The following is a 21,249-nucleotide window of genomic DNA, read 5'->3' as shown; positions in this document are numbered from 1 at the left end:
AATTAGCTAATGAATATAAATACACAATTACTAATTAAATCACACATTTATTTGCACCTCTGATCTATAAATGTGATGAGCGGTTTTGTTAAGTGAACTGAAAAAAGTCAGAACAGATGTGAAAATCCATCAACATTAACAATTTCCATAAAGATTCACAAACCCATCATAATTTCATACCCTACAATTTATTTTCAAGTTTAATAAAAATAAATACATTTTTAAAAAAAATCACAAAATAGCACTTACTTCAGTTTCAATGGCCTTCATGAAAGGAAAAATCATTTTAACATTTGTTGCTACCAATAACAGCTGTTGGCATTCTTCTAAGAAGTCCTGTTTGGAAGAATTAGCTCTCAGCTGAAGCTTGCTCCATATGAAGATAAGGTCCCTGCAAGCAAGCCAAAAACAGGTTTATTTATGCAAGCTAACTTAGGAAAGTTTTTTGCAGAAATCTGGTCAAGCAACTGGATCGTTACAATATGCAAAACAAAATCCACAATCTCAGAAGGATGCATATTCCTAAAAGCACACTCAATAGGGTGTTAATAGTTTAGAGTTTCAGCATTTAAACATTATAGGGGTATAACATTTAGAATTTGACTAAATGTAAATTCGAATACCTAATATACGTATTTGGAAAATGTTAAACATAATCCTACACCCACACCACAAACGGGGGGGGGGGGGGGGGGTGTGTTAAAAAGGCATCAAGTCCTTGATATATTTATGATTTAATCAGGATACAATTTAATAGCAGCTGACAACAGCAATGAACTTAGAAAGTTTATATTTTAGATATAATTAGGTCCTGAAGTTTTCATTTTTAACCAATAACCAAAAATCACGCCTGAAGATCTATTTAGAAGATTGAGGTTTTGGCAATATATTTTAAATAATGTTAATCATTTACTACTGGTTCTACATAGAGAAAGTGGCTTTCAGAAGGCGGGCACTGTGCAAAGACATTACAACTGACCAATTATCAATTTTGTCCATCATTTGCTTAGCAACGGGAAACAACCACGAACCCAAACAAATCAGCAAAATGGCATCGCCAGTAACTTTTTATTTTGTTACTGTTTAATTCAGTGATGAAACAAAAGTTATTGTAAATATAAAACTGCTGTTCAGTTATGCTTTTAAGTGTTTCTTGTGTACAACAACTGCCCAGTTAAGATTACTACAGCTACATAAATATCAGAGTACCACATGAATGTTAAAAAATACAAATAACTTATTGTATGCGGAGATTAAGTACTACAGTACACTATAGTCAAACTCTGTTTTCCCTGCAGCAGCTGACCCTGCTTTAGTACAAAACTCACTCTATATTTACTGTTTCTCAACATCTTAAATTATCATGCCTTCATTGGCTTAAGAGATATTATCAGCTTATCTAATAGTGAGGCTGCTGGGCATACTCAACCTCCTGATGATAAATAACAGGGATGTCACGATATACCGGTTTTACGGTAAACCGCGGTATATACTGCCACTGTTCTGAATCCACAACCATCTTTCTATACCATGAATACAGAGTTCACGATGTCGGCGCGTTTTCGTATTCTCTGTTTGTCAATTGGTGAGCTGCACTGGCATTTTAGGGTTTGTTTGTTTGTTTCTCGATAATTTTAGTTTATGAATGAGCAAGACAGTGATGCAGCAACTGTTTCAGCCAATTGCCGTGAGGGTGCTGGCATTTAGCATTTCGACCAAATGGCATTAAGCAATACTATGCAAGGGCGAGCGTTCATGGTTTCAAACTATCGTTGGTCGTATCAGCACCTGCTGCGAGAGACGACATTTACTGTATTATGCTTTCGCTAACTGTGATGTCAGATGGCAAATCTTAAAAATAAACTAACTTATAGAAAGCCACATATAAAACAATCGAGAATAAAAATATTTTACTATGTTTTCGTAGCAGTAGTAGCTGAGTAGCTAGTAAACAATAACCAAATCTATTCTATATCTGGGATCAGGGTGTGGTTTGTCAAATTTCCAGAATTACGTAGTTGATTTTCATTGGTGAATTTGCCTTGCTACGGTGCATACAGCACTACTGTTGGATGACAATGATGGGCGAGTGGAATGCGAACCTGTAACACTTTATAAAGCCAAACAAAGATCTGGCTCCAGTGAAACCAAACTCAATTTATATATATATATATATATATATATATATATATATATATATTACAATCTTCAAAAAAAAAAAATAAAATGTATTCCTCCCGGGATGACAACTGGCTGGTGAAATAAAACATTTATTGGTTTATTGCCATTCAGACAAAACTTTTTCCAGCTTGACACAGTAACCTTTTCACTTTCTTTGCTGTGTAATTATTGGGCTTTTTGCTGTATTACAGATCTTCATTAAAATTATTCTTCATTTTAAGTTTTCAGGGCCTTTTGTTAATGTCACATGTGCAACACACAAACCTGTGTACTTGTATTTTTTTTGGTTCTTAGTCTAAATTTCTTGAAAGCAACTGCTCATTTTAAGCTTAATTTTTACACAAGACTACTCATATACGTCATCATCACAACTGTTGTATTACATGAAACTGGGGTTACCATTTTCTGCTGGTGTTACAATCCTTCTCGCACTTCAGTTTAAAACATGTGATATGCTGGCTTTTTTTCTTTACATACCTACATCATATTGACATGTTTTTAAAAGATTTAAAAACATTTTTTTGTGTTAAATGTGCCAATGACAAAAGAAGTTGCCAATTTTTTTGTTAGTTGCATTGGCAGTCTGAAAAAACTGGAATGATTCAAAGCGTTACACAATTTGAGTCTTAAATAACTCCTTGGTAGTGATTTAAACTGCAACAGTATTTTGCGGTCTTGGATCAACTTGAAGTGGAAATAACGCAGATTGTAAAAACCTACCAGATATAGTACATGTTTCCAGTCTCAAGCTGCTGAATGAGGAATGCTCTGCACAAACCCAAAAGCACTTCATCCTTCTCCTCTCTTTCAGCGTTACAGATGATTTCAACAGCATCTTTACTGTCAATCCCGGCCATCTGTGGAGATAGAACAGGTGGTTTAGATGATAATGTTCTATAAAGCTTAGTGTGTTCTATAAAGCATGACCCCCAGTTAAACTATATTCGAAAGTGGTTTCAATATATGTAGCATAAAAGTGTCATACAAGAATACCGTTTCTAGTTCAGGTCCAAGTCTATTAAACAGACAACAGTTTTCAGCTTCTACCTTTACTATTTTGAAAAATTAAAGATGCGATTTAGGGTGACATCCATTATTCCTCAAGTAATTGAAGTAGGGTAAAATTATTTTTCAGTCAGTACATTTAGTGAAAATGTGTAAATCTGAGATGACATGACCTGACAATCATGGTCTCTTTGCAGATGTGGCATTTAAAGGTTACTTTTATTCTATGAGTCGGAGCAATGACTTATTTTTATCCACTACTTTGGACATCTGAACTTATTATGGAGCTCTGAGGTGGCTCAAAGTAAAAGGTCCTATTATTAATCTTTATGACTATAGTGTCTGTATAACATACAAACCTCCTTATGAAGATGGTCGCTTAAAGATGCCTTGAAAAGGCACGTCAAATATGCCTGATGAAAGTAGAGGTTTGTGCCGACTTCAGGATGGGGTATGCAGCACTTGGAGAGGGCCACTGCTTCTTGAATACGCTCACAAGCAAGCAAATATCGGACTCTGATTTCAAAAAATGCTGGGATTTCAGAGTTCAAGTATGCGTCCACTGTTAAAGGAATACAAATAAGACATAACATTTGGGTGTTCCAAAGTAAAATTACTGACAAACTGAATCATTGTCAGGAGAAAGCCTAGAGTAAACCCTAACCGGTCTAGCAGAGTTTCAATGGGCAACTGAATCTAAATATTACTTATTTTCCATTACCACAGTTTCAGCACAAAACATTTTTATACTTCATAGGACAGATATTGATTTTCAAGTAGTAAACAAGAGCATTAACCCTTTGCAGTCCATTTACTCAGCCCGTCAGGTCCAATTTATTTTCACATGCGTTGTTTAAAAGTAATTTCATTCAAAGTAACAGGTTTAAGAGGTACTGCATACCAACAGGACACTCAGTACTGAATCTCCAGCCCCGCCCCCACCCATGTTCACTGTATTTATCACATACCTCTTCATAGTCATGCATACTGATAAATCATCTCCTGATCACTCGTTTTATCACCGAACTCCTCAATAATGCAATCCAAGTTATTATTTTATTACTAGATCATCTCAAAAAAGCTCTGCAAATGTCTGCGATATTCTTTGAGTGCTGGATGAGGAAGCAGCTATCTTTTCTTTCGGCTTCTCTCGTCGCCTATTGGTCTCTCTCGGCCATTGAAAGGTTTTCTCTGCTTTTTCTGGAGATAAAACGGCTAGAGACCTGTGCTTGACGTCTTTTTGACGATGTTGGACACGTTCCGACATAAGACCGGAAAGGGAAAATTGTAATATAGGACCGCAAAGGGGTAAGGGTTCTACAAAGGAAACACAAACTATGGATTTCATGAAAAAGGTATAACCAACTTGCATTCACAGACATTTTCAGCACCCCACTGTCTCTAGTAATCACTAATCCCTAACACATCTAACAAATACAAGAGTTTAGCAACTACAAAAGTGGTTTAAATGCTAAGAAACCATACCTGTTTCCTGAGGTTGTGGAGTCTCCTTGAGGACTGCCTGCAACACTGGGTTTTCCCACGGACCGCCTTCTTTAATTATTTGTTTCACCAGCTTTAAGTACACGTTTTTGTATCTTGCTAAAGTAGTGTGACATTCCTGAAATATCAGATAAAAATGTTTAAGAAAAATAACCTTAAATGCACAACACTAAGAGGGTTGTCAAATTTGAAACAGCTCAACATTACTCAAAACGCAAATCATTATACACTTGGGGCCATATTCATAAAAGATGTCAGTAATTTCAGACCTTAAAAAAATTACTGGTCAGTATTTAACATCTAAATTATAAAACTATTGCCTGGTTATTTTACTGGCCAGTAACTGTTTTAGATGCAATTTATCATCGTCGATTATTACCTAGATAGTATACCAACTGACAGAGGTATGCAAATGAGCTATGCCCCCTACTGAAGACATCAGTGGCATACACCGTCTGTTTACACCGTCACATTATCAAGACGGCAGACTAAAAAAAAAAAAATTACTGCACACACGCATACATTTATAGAGCTGGGCTTATTGTGAACTTAAAGTGAACCTTTTTCACATATTGTTGTGTCAGTGCCTCAGTTTCATGCATTTAAATTAGGATTTTTTCTCCACTTAATACACACCATACTCCACACTGTTAAGGGGCGAAAAAAGTTTTTACTGAGAAAATATATATATATATATTAAAAACACAAAAGTGAAAGATCATAATTGGATAAGTCTCCACCCCTGAGTTAATACTTGGTGGAAGCACCTTTGGCAGCAATTACAGCTGTAGGTCTGTTGGGATAGGCCTCTACCAACTTTGCACACCTAGATTTGGCAATATTTGACCATTCTTCTTTTCAAAACTGTTCAACCTCTGTCAAGTTCCTTGGGGAGCATTGATGGACAGCAATCTTCAAGTCATGCCACAAATTTTCGATTGGATTTAGGTCGGGGCTCTGATTGGGCCACTCAAGGACATTTACCTTTTTGTTCCTTAGCCACTAAAGTGTAGCTTTGGGTGTGTGCTTTGGATTGTTGGTTTTCCTTAAGGACTTCTCTGTTTGCTCCATTCATTTTCCCTTCTATCCTGACAAGTGCCCCAGTCCCACCATGCTTCACACCAGGGATGGGGTGCTTTGGGCGATGCGCTGTGTTGGGTTTGTGCCAAACAAAGCTGTGCATTTAGGCCAAAAAGTTCCATTTTAGTTTTGTCAGACCACAAAACTTTTTGCCACATGGATACAGAATCTCCTGAGTGTTTTTTTGCATATTTCAAAACAGGATTCAAGGTGGGTTTTCTTGAGTAATGGCTTCCTTCTTGCCACCCTACCATACAGGCCAGATTTGTGGAGTGCTTGGGATATTGTTGTCACATGCACACTTTGACCAGTCTTGGCCATAAAAGCCTGTAGCTCTTGCAAAGTTGCCATTAGCCTCTTGGTAGCCTCTCCAATCAGACTCCTCCTTGCTCGGTCATCCAGTTTGGAGGGACGGCCTGATCTAAGTAGGGTTCCACTTCTTAATAATCATCTTGACCATGCTCCAAGGGATATTCAAGGCCTTTGATATTTTTTTATCCCCTGATCTGTGCCTTTCAACAGCTTTGTCCTGGAGTTCTTTTGAAAGCGCATTGGTGCTCATGGTTGAGTCTTTGCTTTGAAATGCACTACCCAGCAGAGGGAACCTACAGGAACTGCTGAATTTATCCTGAAATCATGTGAATCACTACAATTTAACACAGGTGGAGGCCACTTAACTTGGTGCTATTAATGACTCTTTTAAAAAGCTTTGGTTGTCAGTGGGGGTTTGTGAAAAGAAACCAAGTAGACACAGAGACTGGCTTAGGACCCCCTCTGTAAATTCAATTTTTGTTCATTTCATACACAGAATGATATGACCCACTCTAACGATACAATAGGCGATTGATTACACCTCAGCTACTTTAGGATTGCTATTACAAGGGGGGTGGACACTTATCCAACCGAGCTATTTCAGTTTTTATTTTTAATTAATTTTCTACAAATTTCTAGAATATTTTTTTCACTTGGAAGTTGTGGGGTAGGATGTGTAGATAAATGTAAAAAAATAAAAAAAAATTATATATATATAAATGCATTTTAATTCCAGGCTATAAGGGGTGTAAGCTTTCTATAGGCACTGTACACTGCACACACTTCACAGAAATAGCCCACCTACTACTTTTGTTTTCTTTTGGCATGAGTCAAACTTTATTTTCTTTGCAAAAAGCAATTAAAGACTTCAAATTCAGAATATTGTTGTCCAAATCTTGCATTTCAAACCACTGGAGTCCAGCAGTATTTCTGAAAGCTTCTTGCCCTTTTCCAAACGAATGATCGCCGTTTGTTTAAAAACTCTGTAGAGTATGTTTATATGCCCTCTTTTAATCAAGTTCTTAATTTTAGCGATTTATTAGGCTACTTGTATCTGTTGTTGGGTTTATTTTCATCCAGTCAGTAGAACAGTCGTTTTTATTTTCAATGGGTCTCTTTGGATAATGCAAATCTAGCGTCACACTTGGTTATGATCAGAGACATATCAGAATGTATGGCATAATGGTGTCTGTATAGCAAGTGACTCCTGTACTAAAAGAAGCTGGTTAAGAAAACCTACTCTCACTCCCAATGTAACTTGTAGTATTAAAAGAATACATCAATACAGATAAACTGTTCAGAAATACAAGGTTCTGTGGATGAAAAAATATGGCAGGAGATTGCACTAATGCGCTTGGTACTGTAAAAGGGGAGATCATATACTGCCAAAAGTGCTAGCAAGATGAATGTCACATTGTAAACAAGACTGCTGGGTTTTCTCGCTCTTCTGGATCATGTTCTAAGATATCTTCCCTCCTCTTCATGTACAGTCCACGTAAGCACACGGAAGCCTGGCATTTTCCTAGAGCAACAAATAGGCTACAAAAGTGATTCATAATATGTTTTCCAACCAGTAAGCAGACTATCCTATTCAGACTAGTTAACAATGCAATTTAATGGATGCATTACTGTGACAGGGTACACCCCGCCCTTGTGTGTATTTTGTATTATTTTGCATTGGCTATTGCTTTATTATTTAAAATGTATAGATGTATTGGTGCACAGGGTGTGGTGTTATCAATGTTAAACGCATGTTTGGTGTGCACGTGTGTTTTAGGTTGGCAGGGAAGGATTGATTACATTCCCTGCCAAAGTACTTCACGTGGCTGGGCCTGATTTAATGATTTAACAAGCAGCTGAGTTCAGGCACAGCTGCATAAAACAGGCAGAAACCTCCGTCTGGGTTGGGTGTTCAGAGGACGAATGTAGGAAAGTGAGAACTGAAAAATACAGAAATAAAAAAGTGCCACCGAGTTGATCGCTGTAATGCACTATTTGTTTATTTTGACCACTTATTTAAAAAAGTGTTTTGTTTAATTATTTTACTTAATAAAGAATCAAGCACATTTGCATCTCGCCCCACAGTACTTGCCTGTTGTGTCCATTCTCTTCCCAGTCTGACATCACCACCAAGCTATCCGTGACAGTAACAAATAACAAAATACTTAAACTACATAACTATTGGACAATTAAACAATTTTCTTCTTAATCTTATTCTCCACGTGGTTCGAGGCACGTGTTAAATTATGATTAGGGATGTGATTTTGTCACGGTACAGATACATAAAAATCAACCATGGAATGGTTACGGCTACAAAGATTTGAACTTATATATTTATTCATGTAATATTTTAGCATTTGTGCAAAGTAAGCATATATTTAGGGCTTCTGTTTTTATTGTATTTTTCAGTGCTTACTTTTAGTGTTTCATGTAAAATGTTTGAGGCTTTTGTTTTTTAAATACTGTATGAAATTACTGTTTTTATTTACTTTCCAAAATGCTTAAGCAGTTTTTTTTTTTTCTGTCAAAATATGTATGGTAAACCAACAGTACTTACACACTTAAGTTGTACCTTCTTTCCTTGGCTGTCTTCCACAACAAAATCTCTATGGTCACAGGCACATTCTTCTGGGGTTTTTGTGTGTAGACATTTTTTTTTTTTTACATTTTGACATAATTCTGTTTTAAATCTTAACTGTCATACAGCTTTCAATCCTGCTAACAAGCCTCCAATCCCGATTGTAATCTCGTTTTAAATCTCCAATAGAAACGTAGGAATGTGCTGTCACTCAGTACTTGAGGCAGGTTTTAAGTATTCCGAACAAATCAATGAGAGACACACGTCAGGAAGGCGGGGCATTGTCCAGCAGCACTGGGAAATGTATTATTATTTTTGCAGTAGGTTTTATTTTTTAATGGGAAAAGGCTAAGTCAACGTGAATAGATTTACCATTTCCACCGTTTTTCCAGTGTTTTCCGGTGTTTATTGGCTAGCCACCGATTTCATTTTTTTTTTTATCAGGGTGTTTTTTTATTGGTTAAAACTGAAAATCAGAAGCCCTACATACATTTAATGTGTTTTCTTTTAACACACACTTCTAGTCAAAAGTAAACATATATTTAAATAAAATTGAGAATTTTACAACATCCTTTTCGTCAATGTATATTTAAAACACAGCTGTGGTTTTGGTATTAAAGATTTACATTAAAAGATTAGAAGGATCGTACTGCATTTACATGGTTGACAACTACTCTTAAGTACTGCAAGGGAATTACTGCAAGATCTGCAAATTGGGGTTTATGCTTCTCCAGAACTGTAAACCATCCTCCCTTTAGGCTTTGCATTATTAAGTGTATGCAGAGACAGTTTCTGTTTAAAGGCTTTGGTTAAATTGAAGTTTGTTTCTTATTAAAGCTGCTCCCTCCGCTTTCATTAAAACTGTTTAGGATATTGCTCTGCTAGCTGCTTAGAACTCAATTTCACCACTTTTTCTAGTTCTCTGTAAGCATTCACTATTATTTGAGGTTTGCTAACCACTTTAACTTTGCACAAAACCAATTCAAAAGAAGTGAACCGCTCCTTTCCTATTGTTTTTTTTACAGTCACTGCTCCAATCAATTTGGAATAAGAGGAATGAAAGGTTGTTGGCTTTTAAAAAAAAAAAAGAAAGTTCACCACTGTTCTTTTCATTTATTCTAGGAAGTTGAAAATTAGGTTGGGTCAAACAGAGCTGATACCTACGGTATTTATTGTTCAAGGGCTAAAATGGAAAGTGTTTTTCTGAAGGCAGACTTGGAGCAGTTGACTGAATTTTAATTCATAATTAAAAAACACACTGTACCAGAAATGTAGCATTAGGAAATGCATCAATATTCACATTTAAATCTTCATAAATGCTTCAAGATTGTTTGCTGCACTACTATATATTCAGTCCTAGTGTAAGTGACTCTGCATATAATGCAGAGTTCACAGCCTACCTCTGTAAAGCACTTTGTGATTGTGGTGGCACACTGAAAGGCACTATATAAAATTAAGATTTTTTATATATATATATATATATATATATATATATATATATATATATATATATATATATATATATATATATATATATATATATATATAGATATATATATATATATATATATATATATAGACACACACACACACACACACAGTACTGTGCAAAAGTTTTAGGCAGGTGTGAAAAAATGCTGTAAAGTAAGAATGCTTTCAAAAATAGACATGTTAATAGATTATATTTATCAATTAACTAAATGCAAAGTGACTGAACAGAATTAAAATCTACATCAAATCAATATTTGGTGTGACCACCCTTTGCCTTCAAAACAGCATCAATTCTTCTAGGTACACTTGCACACAGTTTTTGAAGGAACTCGGCAGGTAGGTTGACCCAAACATCTTGGAGAACTAACCACAGTTCTTCTGTGGATTTAGGCAGCCTCAGTTGCTTCTCTCTCTTCATGTAATCCCAGACAGACTCGATGATGTTGAGATCAGGGCTCTGTGGGGGCCATACCATCACTTCCAGGACTCCTTGTTCTTCTTTACGCTGAAGATAGTTCTTAATGACTTTCGCTGTATGTTTGGAGTCGTTGTCATGCTGCAGAATAAATTTCAGGCCAATCAGATGCCTCCCTGATGGTATTGCAGGATGGATAAGTATCTGCCTGTACTTCTCAGCATTGAGGAGACCATTAATTTTGACCAAATCCCCAACTCCATTTGCAGAAATGCAGCCCCAAACTTGCAAGGAACCTCCACCATGCTTCACTGTTACCTGCAGACACTCATTCGTGTACCGCTCTCCAGCCCTTCGGCGAACAAACTGCCTTCAGCTACAGCCAAATATCTCAAATTTTGACTCATCAGTCCAGAGCACCTGCTGCCATTTTTCTGCACCCCAGTTCCTGTGTTTTTGTGCATAGTTGAGTCGCTTGGCCTTGTTTCCATGTCCGAGTTATAGCTTTTTGGCCGCAAGTCTTCCATGAAGGCCACTTCTGACCAGACTTCAACGGATAGTAGATGGGTGTACCAGGGTCCCACTGTTTTCTGCCAATTCTGAGCTGATGGCATTGCTGGACATCTTCAGATTGCGAAGGAAAGTAGGCATGATGTGTCTTTCATCTGCTGTAGTAAGTTTCCTTGGCCGACCACTGAGTCTATGGTCCTCAACGTTGCCCGTTTCTTTGTGCTTCTTCAAAAGAGCTTGGACAGCACCTCTGGAAACCCCTGTCTGCCTTGAAATTTCTGCCTGGGACTTTGCTGATGCAGTAGAACTACCTTGTGTCTTGCTGCTGTGCTCAGTCTTGCCATGGTGTATGACTTTTGACAGTAAACTCTCTTCAGTAACCTCACTTCGTTAGCCAAGTTTGGTTGTTCCTCACCCAGTTTTATTCCTCCTACACAGATGTTTCTGTTTCAGTTAATGATTATGGTTCAACCTACATATTGAATTGATGATCATTAGCACCTGTTTGGTATAATTGTTTAATCATACACCTGACTATATGCCTACAAAATCCCCAACTTTGTGCAAGTGTACCTAGAAGAATTGATGCTGTTTTGAAGGCAAAGGGTGGTCACACCAAATATGGATTTGATTTAATATGGATTTGGATTTGAAGAATTCTTACTTTACAGCATTTTTTCACACCTGCCTAAAACTTTTGCACAGTACTGTGTGTGTGTGTGTGTGTGTATATATATATATATATATATATATATATATATATATATATATATATATATATATATATATATATATATATATTAATATATCAATATTATCAAGTCGAAAGGAAGAATCGTCGATGTGAAGACTCTTCTTGTTACAGTACACTTAAAACAATATGGTTATACTTTGAGCACATGCCACAAACTAAAAACAAAAGACATTCCAGGTTTTATTAATTAAATTCATTGCACAACTTTCAAGAGGTCAGAAAAAACTAATGCATATAAATACTGTAGGTGACAAAATAGCAGACTTTCATCTTTAACCTTTCATCAATATTATTATTAGACTAACTCAGCCAATGCTTGGGTTTAAGAATGCAATGCACAGCTTTAAGAGTCTTAATAACTTTTCTTGTGCCTTTTCCAACCCTTGCAGCCTTAACCCAGCGGAACACAGTTCTGATGGTAAAGATCAGATGTCATTTGTTTCTGTAAATAACATACATACAAAAAGCTACGGCCAAAAGGTTTTGCATCACCTAGAATTTTATAATTATATAAAAACAAACATCTATATGAACATAATTTAGATATTTTAACATCATGTAATAAAATAAATCATAAAATTATATCGCAAATGTCTACCAGATGCCAGAATAGTATTACAGTAATTCACGTTAGTTTTCAATATGTTACATTTTACAATGTGTCATTTTTTCCTATAAGTATATGGAAAACGACAAAGCGCTACGTAATTCAATATGTTAACGTAACATTATTCAACAGGTTTAAAACAATTTGAGGCAAAATATGTTAATTTTATAGGGGGTATGCAAAACATCTGGCCACAGCTGTACATACGCACACATATATATGCCTTACCTGAAATGACTCAATAATATCTTTCAAAGGATCCTCAAGGAATTCATCCTTGCCAAAGAACAGCAGCAGCTCAAAGAAGCTCCTGTCAAAATGACCCGAATACAGTACTTTATTTTATTTTATTAAAATCAGGATATATATATATATATATATATATCAGGGTATATGTATATATTTGTTTTGTAATTTTGTTAAAACATGAATACAATAAATTATAAACAAACAAAAAAAAAGTTAAACTGACTATTGTGTGCTGTGGTGACATTTGATTCAGGGGTTGTTAGTATTCTTAATTTGTTTTTATAATTGTAGTTAATGTTTTTCCTATCAGAAGAAGAAAAATAAAGCTGTAATAAATATTTTTTTAGTATCAGGCCAGATCCAATTGTTTCTTGCATTTTTATTACAATTCCAAGAAACAGCATACAACAGAGTTTCTCCCAGTACAGTTTACAACACAAACCCAAAACGGAGAACTGTTGTACTTGTACTTATACAGAAAAAAAACTCTTGTAGAACTCTATTCTGGATGAAGCTGCAAGTGAACCAAACACACTTGAATTCACATTTGAATTGTTGTGTTACAATCTGAAATCTTGATGCAATTAAATGCTTTGGATTTTTTTTTTCTTTGATTTAAGCAACTTACTCAGCACTTAAGAGGCAAGATAATTTTTAGTGTGAAACAGTTAATGAAAAATAAAAAAAAACCCTGAAATGTCTTGGTTAGATAAGTATACACCCCCCTGAGTCAATACTTGGTAGAACCACCTCTGGCAGCAATTACAGCTGCAAGGCTTTTGGGGTAAGTCTCTACCAGGTTTGCACGTCTGGATCATGCAATATTCACCCATTCTTCTTGGCAAAATTGTTCAAGCTCTGTCAAGTTGGATGGGGATCGCTGGTGGACAGCAATCTTAAAGTCTTGCCACAGATTCTCAATCTGATTGAAGCTTTGACTGGGCCACTCTAGGACATTCACTTTCTCGTTTTTAAGTCACTCCAGTGTCACTTTGCTTGAGGTCATTGTCATGCTGAAAGGTGGATCTCCATCCAGTCTTAAGTCTTTTGCAGACTGAAGCAAGTTTTCCCTCAAGGAGTTGCCTGTATTTAGCGCCATCCATTTTGCCCCATACCCTGACAAGCTTCCCAGGGCCTGCTGATGAAAAGCATCCCCATATAGCATGATGCTGCCACCACCATGCTTCACAGTAGGGATGTTGTTACCTGGGTGATGTGCTGTGTTGGGTTTGCTCCAGACATAACATTTTGCATTTAACCCAAATAGTTACATTTTTGTTTCATCGGACCACAGAATCTTTTGTTACATCTTTTCAGAGTCTTCCATATGCCTTTTTCCAAATTCCAAGCAGGATTTTACATGGGCTTTTTTCAGAAATGGCTTCCTTCTTGCCACTCTTCCATACAGGCCAGATTTGAGGAGTACCTCAGCTATTGTTGACACATGGACAGTTTCTCCCATCTCAGCCATGGAACACTGCAGGTCTTTCAGAGTTGTCATTGGCCTCTTGCAAGCTTCTCTGACCAATGCACTTCTTACCTGGCTACTCAGTTTAGGTTAACAGCCTGCTCTAAGCAGATTCTGGGTGGTGCCGTATACCTTCCACTTCTTAATGATCAACTTGACTGTGCTCCAAGGGATATTCAGTGCCTTTGAAATCTTTTTATACCCTGATCTGTGCCTTTCCACATCTTTATCCCAGAATTGTTTTGAAAGCTCCTTGGTCTTCATGGTTGTATATTTGCTTTGAATGCACTACCCAACTGTGGGACCTTACAGAGACAGGTGTATTTAATCGCAACCACTTTTATTGCACACAGATGGACTCCATTTAACTTACTGTGTGAATTCTGAAGGCAACTGGTTGCACCTGAGCTTATTTAGGAGTGTCATAGCAAAGAGGGTGAATACTTATCTAATGAAGACTTTTCATGTTTTTATTTTTAATTGATTTGTTTTTTCACATCCTGCCCCACCCCACCCCCACCCACATTGAAAGCGCTGAGTGCGAGGTGTAAACTTTCGCGACTCAGCTAACTATATTATGAAAAAAAAAAAAAAAAAAAAAAAAAAAAAAGAAAAAAAAAACTTAAATGCATTAAGATTTCAGGTTGTAACACAAACTGAAAACGTCCATTGGGGGTGTATACTTCCTATAAGCTCTGTAATACCTCTGTGTAAACCATTTTATCCAAAGGATGTGCGTTGGCATAATGTATATTAATGTATAAAAAAAAAAAAAAAAAAAAAAAAATAGTGGAGCTGTTCAACTAGTAATGCTGCCATCTGGGTCTGCAGATCATTAAATGACTACCTGCTTGTCAAAAGTCTGGTAACTGTAGATGAAAAACAACCCCTTTCTCTATTCATAGCAGATAAAAGTATGTACCAATGTAATGTCTACTGAGTGTGCATCATCATGCAAGAATGTCCTGTAACATATTCAGAAATATACAGCAAGTGTGGAGTTAACTTGATCAAGCACAGCCTTGAACACTCCAAGTATTCCATTTGAGATCCGCTAAAATACTTATATAGTATGAATTATGCAATAAAAAAATAAAATAAATTGTACTTACAAAGCCAGGCTACTCAAAACATACTGTATTTGCTCACATTCAACTGGGAAGGCAGCAGTGCCTTTGGTGAAGCAGCAGAGAGCAGTCTGGAACACCTGCAGCTGAGGCAAAGGTACCTGCCACCTCCCTGCATACTCTTCCACTACCTGTTTAAAAACAGACAATAAAAAAACAGTTATACAACCAGGCTCCTGCATCTGGCCTTTATCTGCTAGTTGTATTAGCTACACCAGGCATTCATTTTACACTGTAGCTTTATTGGGGGGGGGGGGGTCTGTTGCATGCAGTTGTCTGCAGATGCAAGATAAAAGCTGAACCATTACTGTCCAACATCAGCAGCTAAGTTCTTCCGTTTCTAAAGTCATAAAACTTCTTGGACATTCAAAACGCACAGCACACAGTTACGATAAAATCAAGAAATGCAGTTAACATTTATTAAAATAGTGAAATACAAAGTAAACGCTTTGCCTGAGAAAATGGTGCTGCGTAAGTCCACTGTAGTCTACGTTTAGAATTAGGCATGTTTAAAATTCAAAAAGGTAAAGCACAGCACACAGTTACGCCAACAAACCAAGTGCAGTTAATATTTATTAACACTAGAACCGCCACGGCAGTGATTTTTACGGTTTTCCCTTTTAAAATGTAAATTACTCTGCATGTGTGAAAGATACGCAGTTGTCCATTCTTGACTTTTCCTAAATACACTGATGACGTTTGAAAGGCAGAAAGGCAAAAATAAAAAAATGTTAGAATCCCCTCTACCTCGGACTGCCTTTTATAATACATGTTTTTATTTTGAATATAACCTACAGTATTCCATTTCATTTTTATATACAAGCCTGTTATCTCTACCGTACCTGGCAGCCATCAGTTCCTTTGTTTTGTACAAGGAATGCACCGAGGAAAATATCAGTAGGAGAAATTTCATCTTGAAGCTAGCCACAGCACTTCGGCAGAAACATTTCAATCAGAAAACTGCAAAGCAGCAGGCTGCAGCAGCTCAACCTAGATTCTGTGCTGCACTGAGTGACACACACAAGAAATTTGTTAATTTAAAACAAGTCTTTTGTTTTTACAGTTTTTTTTATGTATATATACACACCTGTTTACACACTAGTTTCTTTTGAAATGTTTATTTTACTACAGTTTTTCATTTTTTAAAGTAGTGCTTTATATGTAGCAAGTTAGAAACTAACCCCTTTTATGTTTAATTGTTCATTTAAATATGGCGTTTCGGCTGTGGAGATGTTTGATATGATGTGCTTGAATAAAACTTTTGAGTTGTATCCGATAAGTGTCTTTCATTTTATTACTGATTTTGTTTAAAATGCAACAGTCATAATTAAGGGTCTACTTAAATCGTGGTAAATTTACGTATTTTTCACGGGTAGGTTGCGGAATAAAATTAGGATTTTGCGGACCTGTTTAAACATTAAACAAACCTAAGTAGACAATATTTCAGAACACTATAGAGCCTATAAATAGTGGTACCTGCTTCCTTACTAAAACAGAGTGCTGTCATTTATTAAAGGCAAGCATTCAGCATCCCCCTGCAGTTGACTTGCCCACACATTGAGACAGTAAGTCTGCATCCACTGAATTGTTTGGAACTGTTATACAGACGTGGAAGCCGATTAGAAACAGACCCAAAACTCAGTTACCGAAGGGCATCTGGCATACTTTAATAAAGGCAATGTATGCAGCACATTCGTTGTCGTATTACTTGTCCCATCCGATAATTAATTTTTTATAAGTACTGAGTCAAAAAACAAAGAAAACGTGGCTATTCGGGTCTAAAATTCGAACTGCGAAAAAGTATGCAGCAGGTTGAAGCGAGGTGGCTGTGCTAGATTGCTTTAGTACTTAACTTGCAGAGAGGATTACTTTTTGTCTTGGCTTACATTCCAGTTTGGTTTCTGAAAGCTGTTTATTTTACATTCTGATCAGCAGCCTCTAATAGCCTTTTGTTGTGATTCTGAAGCTAAATAGGGATCCATCGTATGTTCTCCTGACACATTAAGATATGCAAACAATTACCTCAATCTGCATGTACAGTTCTTTGGGAAATATCTTGAAACTATCATCAGCCGAAATATACTTTGCTTTTTCTGTCGTCCATTTCTACTATTTTACCTCCAATGCTGAAAACTAGATTTTAGCAACCTAAATGAAAACAATTCAGCACCAACTTTTGTCCCACCCACTACTGCACAATACAGGTCACAGAAAAGCAGTAAAGACACACTGATAGGCTGATTAAAACTTTGTTCTCATTTAAATAGTAAACAACAACGTTAACCGCTTTTTGTAAATGTTATTTGTGGATGTTTTTTGTTTGTTTTTTGCTTAAGTGCAATGCACATAGGGCAGCGAAGGAATAAAAAAGGGCTACCTACAAAAGGAAGATACGTAGTTTGCATCTCTTGCGTTGTGCAGTAGTTCATTTAAACTAGGTTTCTCTCCGTACTTGTCCATGTGCATTGGCACCTAAAAGATGTGAATTTCACGGTGAACCCTCAATTTCACGATTTCTGCGAAATCGTGATTTAGGTAGAACCCTAATCATAATGACTGCCGGCGGTAGTTTTAGGTAAGAGGACAAGCGCGGTGGTTATAGTGTTAAATGGTGAAATACAAAAGTAGGGGTTGTCTGAAAAAATGGTGCTGCGTAAGTAGACTGTAATGTCATTTTAAATCTTCATCAAAACACACACTAACCTGTCTCCATCAAAACACTATTTTTCATTATAGATTTAATAAAGATTACTCGCTTAACATCGAAGTACAGTATCATGTTAATTCAAAGCTCAATATTCCGTTTAAAAAATAATAATTTACTAATAGCAATAGTTTGTACTTCTGACTGACAGCAGTTAAAAAAAAATTTAAATGGAAGCAATCACCTGTTTAAAAAAAAAAAAAAATGTTAACATCACTCAAGTCTCAGAATAGCAATAAATTAATCAATAAATACATACATAGTACAAATAAAATGAAAAGATTAACAGTCTTTTATAATCTGGCTCAACAAAAGTGGCTTCAGTTAAAGTTGAATCCGATACCCTTGGCAACTGAAATTGTCAATCAGCCGGGTTATGTTTTCAGCCCAAATTTGATTGCATTTCCTAACATTGCTTGCATGTCTGGGCCCCATCTCCTCCACGCTAGATCAAGCTTCAGTAGACTAGTCACGTGACCAAAAGCATGCGGGACATTGGAAGGTGAATATCCAATGACAACGATGCCATGTGATAAAGGTGGGAAGTAATAAAAAAAAAAAAAAAATAAAATAAAATAAGTAGCTGTTATTTGCAGACACCCGCTTCTTAATATTTGGCCTACACATTAGACAAATTTTAAACAATTAAACAAAACTAATAACGTTTGACACTTTACTAACATGTAAACTCTAAATGATTTACACCCCTGAAGCATACAGTACACTTGTTACCTCAACACTACCCTCTCGCACACAAATTTGGGTGCTACTCACAAATATTTACAGAATATTCACGAAGCTCATGTTCTAGACTGGCTGACTATTCTAGACTAAATTTAATAGTCTAGAACAGAGGCTTTCAACTGGGTGTACACGTACACCCCTGGGGGTACTTCCAAGGGTCACAGGAGGTATGCAGGATGACTCAGAAAAGCAAATAAAAATTAAAGTACAAAAAAATAAGGATCTTAATTTTTTTTTTGTTTTTACAGTATTATATATTAGTTCTAAACCACTCTGCACAAATATTTCACTTATCTAGCACCTCAAAGTGAATCGCAGAATAAAAAACAGAACACAGAATCTATCAAGTCCGTACTTTCCTCCTGTACGAATATGTGAGTTTTATTGAGTGGATTTCCACTCTGATATGGATGGGTAAAGCCAAGGTCTGGTGATCCAGCCTATGACAAGCGCTCTGAGCTGCTCATTAACTTTGCTCTTTTCAACTTGCAGTATAATTGAATACTAATCAGTGAAGCACTCATTCTACATATTTTAGAAGTATGAATGCTCTGATAAACACATATAGTAATCACAATACTCATTTTTATTAGGCGCGGGTGCATTTTACTACCAGAAAATACCAACTGGTTGAATTTGTTTTCAGAGTCTGAAATGGATAAATTTCTTACTTGCAAAAGAAACGAAGGAAGAAAACATAATGCAGAAAGTGCAAAGCAACAGAATGTTATACCGAATTCCCTTGGATAATTTATATTGACTTTAAAAACAAATGTACCAGTGTTAATTAGTTTTATCTTGAGGCTAATGTTTTTGATATTGCAAACCTTTTAAATGGCACACAATTATGCTGAGATGCAAAGTAAATTGCAGTGTGATAGTGCAGACTATTTTGTACTATTTATAATAATGCCGAATAGAAACCGAACATAAGTGTTTCCAAAAGATTTACAAATACTATCTTAATTATGTGCATCCAAAGACATTAAAAGCTTTATGAATTAAGACGACTGTTTGGTAGTCTGTCCTAAACCAGCAGTTTTTCAGTGCCAAACTTAGTTGTTTGTTTTGTGCACAAGAACACAATAAAACTATTTACACTGGTAAATATTTAATCTGTGGTCACCATGGCAACTCACCAAACAACTACATCTGACTAATTCAGGCTGATACATGTAGACAGGTTATCACCATCTTGAACAGATACATTTCTTTAGTTTGATATTACAATAACAACATCTGAAAAACGGACTTGTTCATCTTGATCACTTTATTTTGTTGAGTCTTCGACCTGAACTCATTCGTAATTGTTTTTAGAGGTTGCACGTTTACCTGCGTGCAAAATTGCATTTCAACGTCAGATGCCGGTATACCAATTTGCATGACGTTTCCTGCCATCCCATTTTTATCTGTTTTCTATACATCCTAGTATTCAGCTTCGTGTAGACTAACAGGTTTGAAATGTGCTTTATATTTATAAATAATGACAAGTTTGTGCCTAATTATGAAAGTTATGTATGTATTAATTTAAGAATGAACACTCAATTCAAAAATAGAATCCGTACCACGTAAAGCTGTCGCACCATTCAACACAAGAAACAAAACTGTAGAAAACAAATGGCAAACCATTAAGAGTTCATTAGACTATGTTTAGAAATAACTCCTACTTTTGCAACAGTGATAATCTAGTCAATACTGTACTGCCCCCACACCGCTGCTAATAGACACCACACTTAAGCAAAACAAACTGCGAACATAGCGCAAATCCAAGAGTAAACCGTGAAAGCAACTTGAATGGTCTGCTTCTCTTTATGGCCAAAATAGGAAGCTAAAAACCATTTATCAGGGTATTTCAGTACTTTTCGAGCATTACTCCGTATCACCACACCCACACAATGAACGTAACAAACTTAACCATACACACACTCAAAATTCAGAATGTTAACGAACAAAAATAGTTTACATATTTAAATTAGCATCACCTAGAGTGTGCTACCGACTATCCTTGGCCCTAAAGTTAATGTAACCTGCAGGCGAGAACGAATCAAACAGTGTAGGGTGTAGGGTAGGCTTTTAAATTCGGGCAATGGGATTTAACTGTCACAATCCACTATTTTTTTTTTTTTCTCCACCAGATTCTGAGACGAGGGTAGTTATACTGTAAAAAGTACAACGGGAATATTCAAGAAGGATGTATGTGGTCATTAATTAAACAAAGAGGGGTAAAACATATTTTTAAAAAAATACTAGATAAACTACAAAGGGAATCACAAGAAAGTAAACATTAACAAGAACCCCAACACGGGGGGAGGGGAGGTAAGGGGCTGTTAAATTGACCAGTTTTGGTCGCACAGACCGCGTTCGCCGTTCATGAATTTACCTGGCAGAATTTGAAACAGTAATACTTGCTCGGCAGCCCGTTTTCGTCCCTCACGCCATGTTCGAGAGAACTCTCCAGCTCCTCTCTCAGTCTCTCAGATTCATGATCACTCTCATCTTCCGCCATGCTGCTCACCCCAGC

General features: G+C 36.5%; 1 protein-coding gene across 1 annotated transcript in view; it reads right to left on the bottom strand.

The window, feature by feature from the left end:
- The window catches only part of LOC121320540, a 31,229-nt gene extending 9,980 nt beyond the window's left edge, over nucleotides 1-21,249 (bottom strand). Inside the window, exons 1-7 of the mRNA XM_041258946.1 lie at nucleotides 21,109-21,249; nucleotides 15,266-15,411; nucleotides 12,665-12,746; nucleotides 4,672-4,807; nucleotides 3,546-3,748; nucleotides 2,902-3,038; nucleotides 250-391 (exon numbers count right to left, since the gene is read on the bottom strand). Of these exons, the coding sequence (XP_041114880.1) occupies nucleotides 250-391; nucleotides 2,902-3,038; nucleotides 3,546-3,748; nucleotides 4,672-4,807; nucleotides 12,665-12,746; nucleotides 15,266-15,411; nucleotides 21,109-21,234 (972 nt within the window). The 5' untranslated portion in view covers nucleotides 21,235-21,249. The remainder of the gene's footprint in view (nucleotides 1-249; nucleotides 392-2,901; nucleotides 3,039-3,545; nucleotides 3,749-4,671; nucleotides 4,808-12,664; nucleotides 12,747-15,265; nucleotides 15,412-21,108) is intronic.

Source organism: Polyodon spathula, chromosome 9 (genome assembly GCF_017654505.1).
Source record: "Polyodon spathula isolate WHYD16114869_AA chromosome 9, ASM1765450v1, whole genome shotgun sequence".
Lineage (NCBI taxonomy): Eukaryota > Metazoa > Chordata > Actinopteri > Acipenseriformes > Polyodontidae > Polyodon > Polyodon spathula.
The sequence above is the reverse complement of the archived record's forward strand: the minus strand, read 5'-3'. Positions and strand labels throughout refer to the sequence as shown.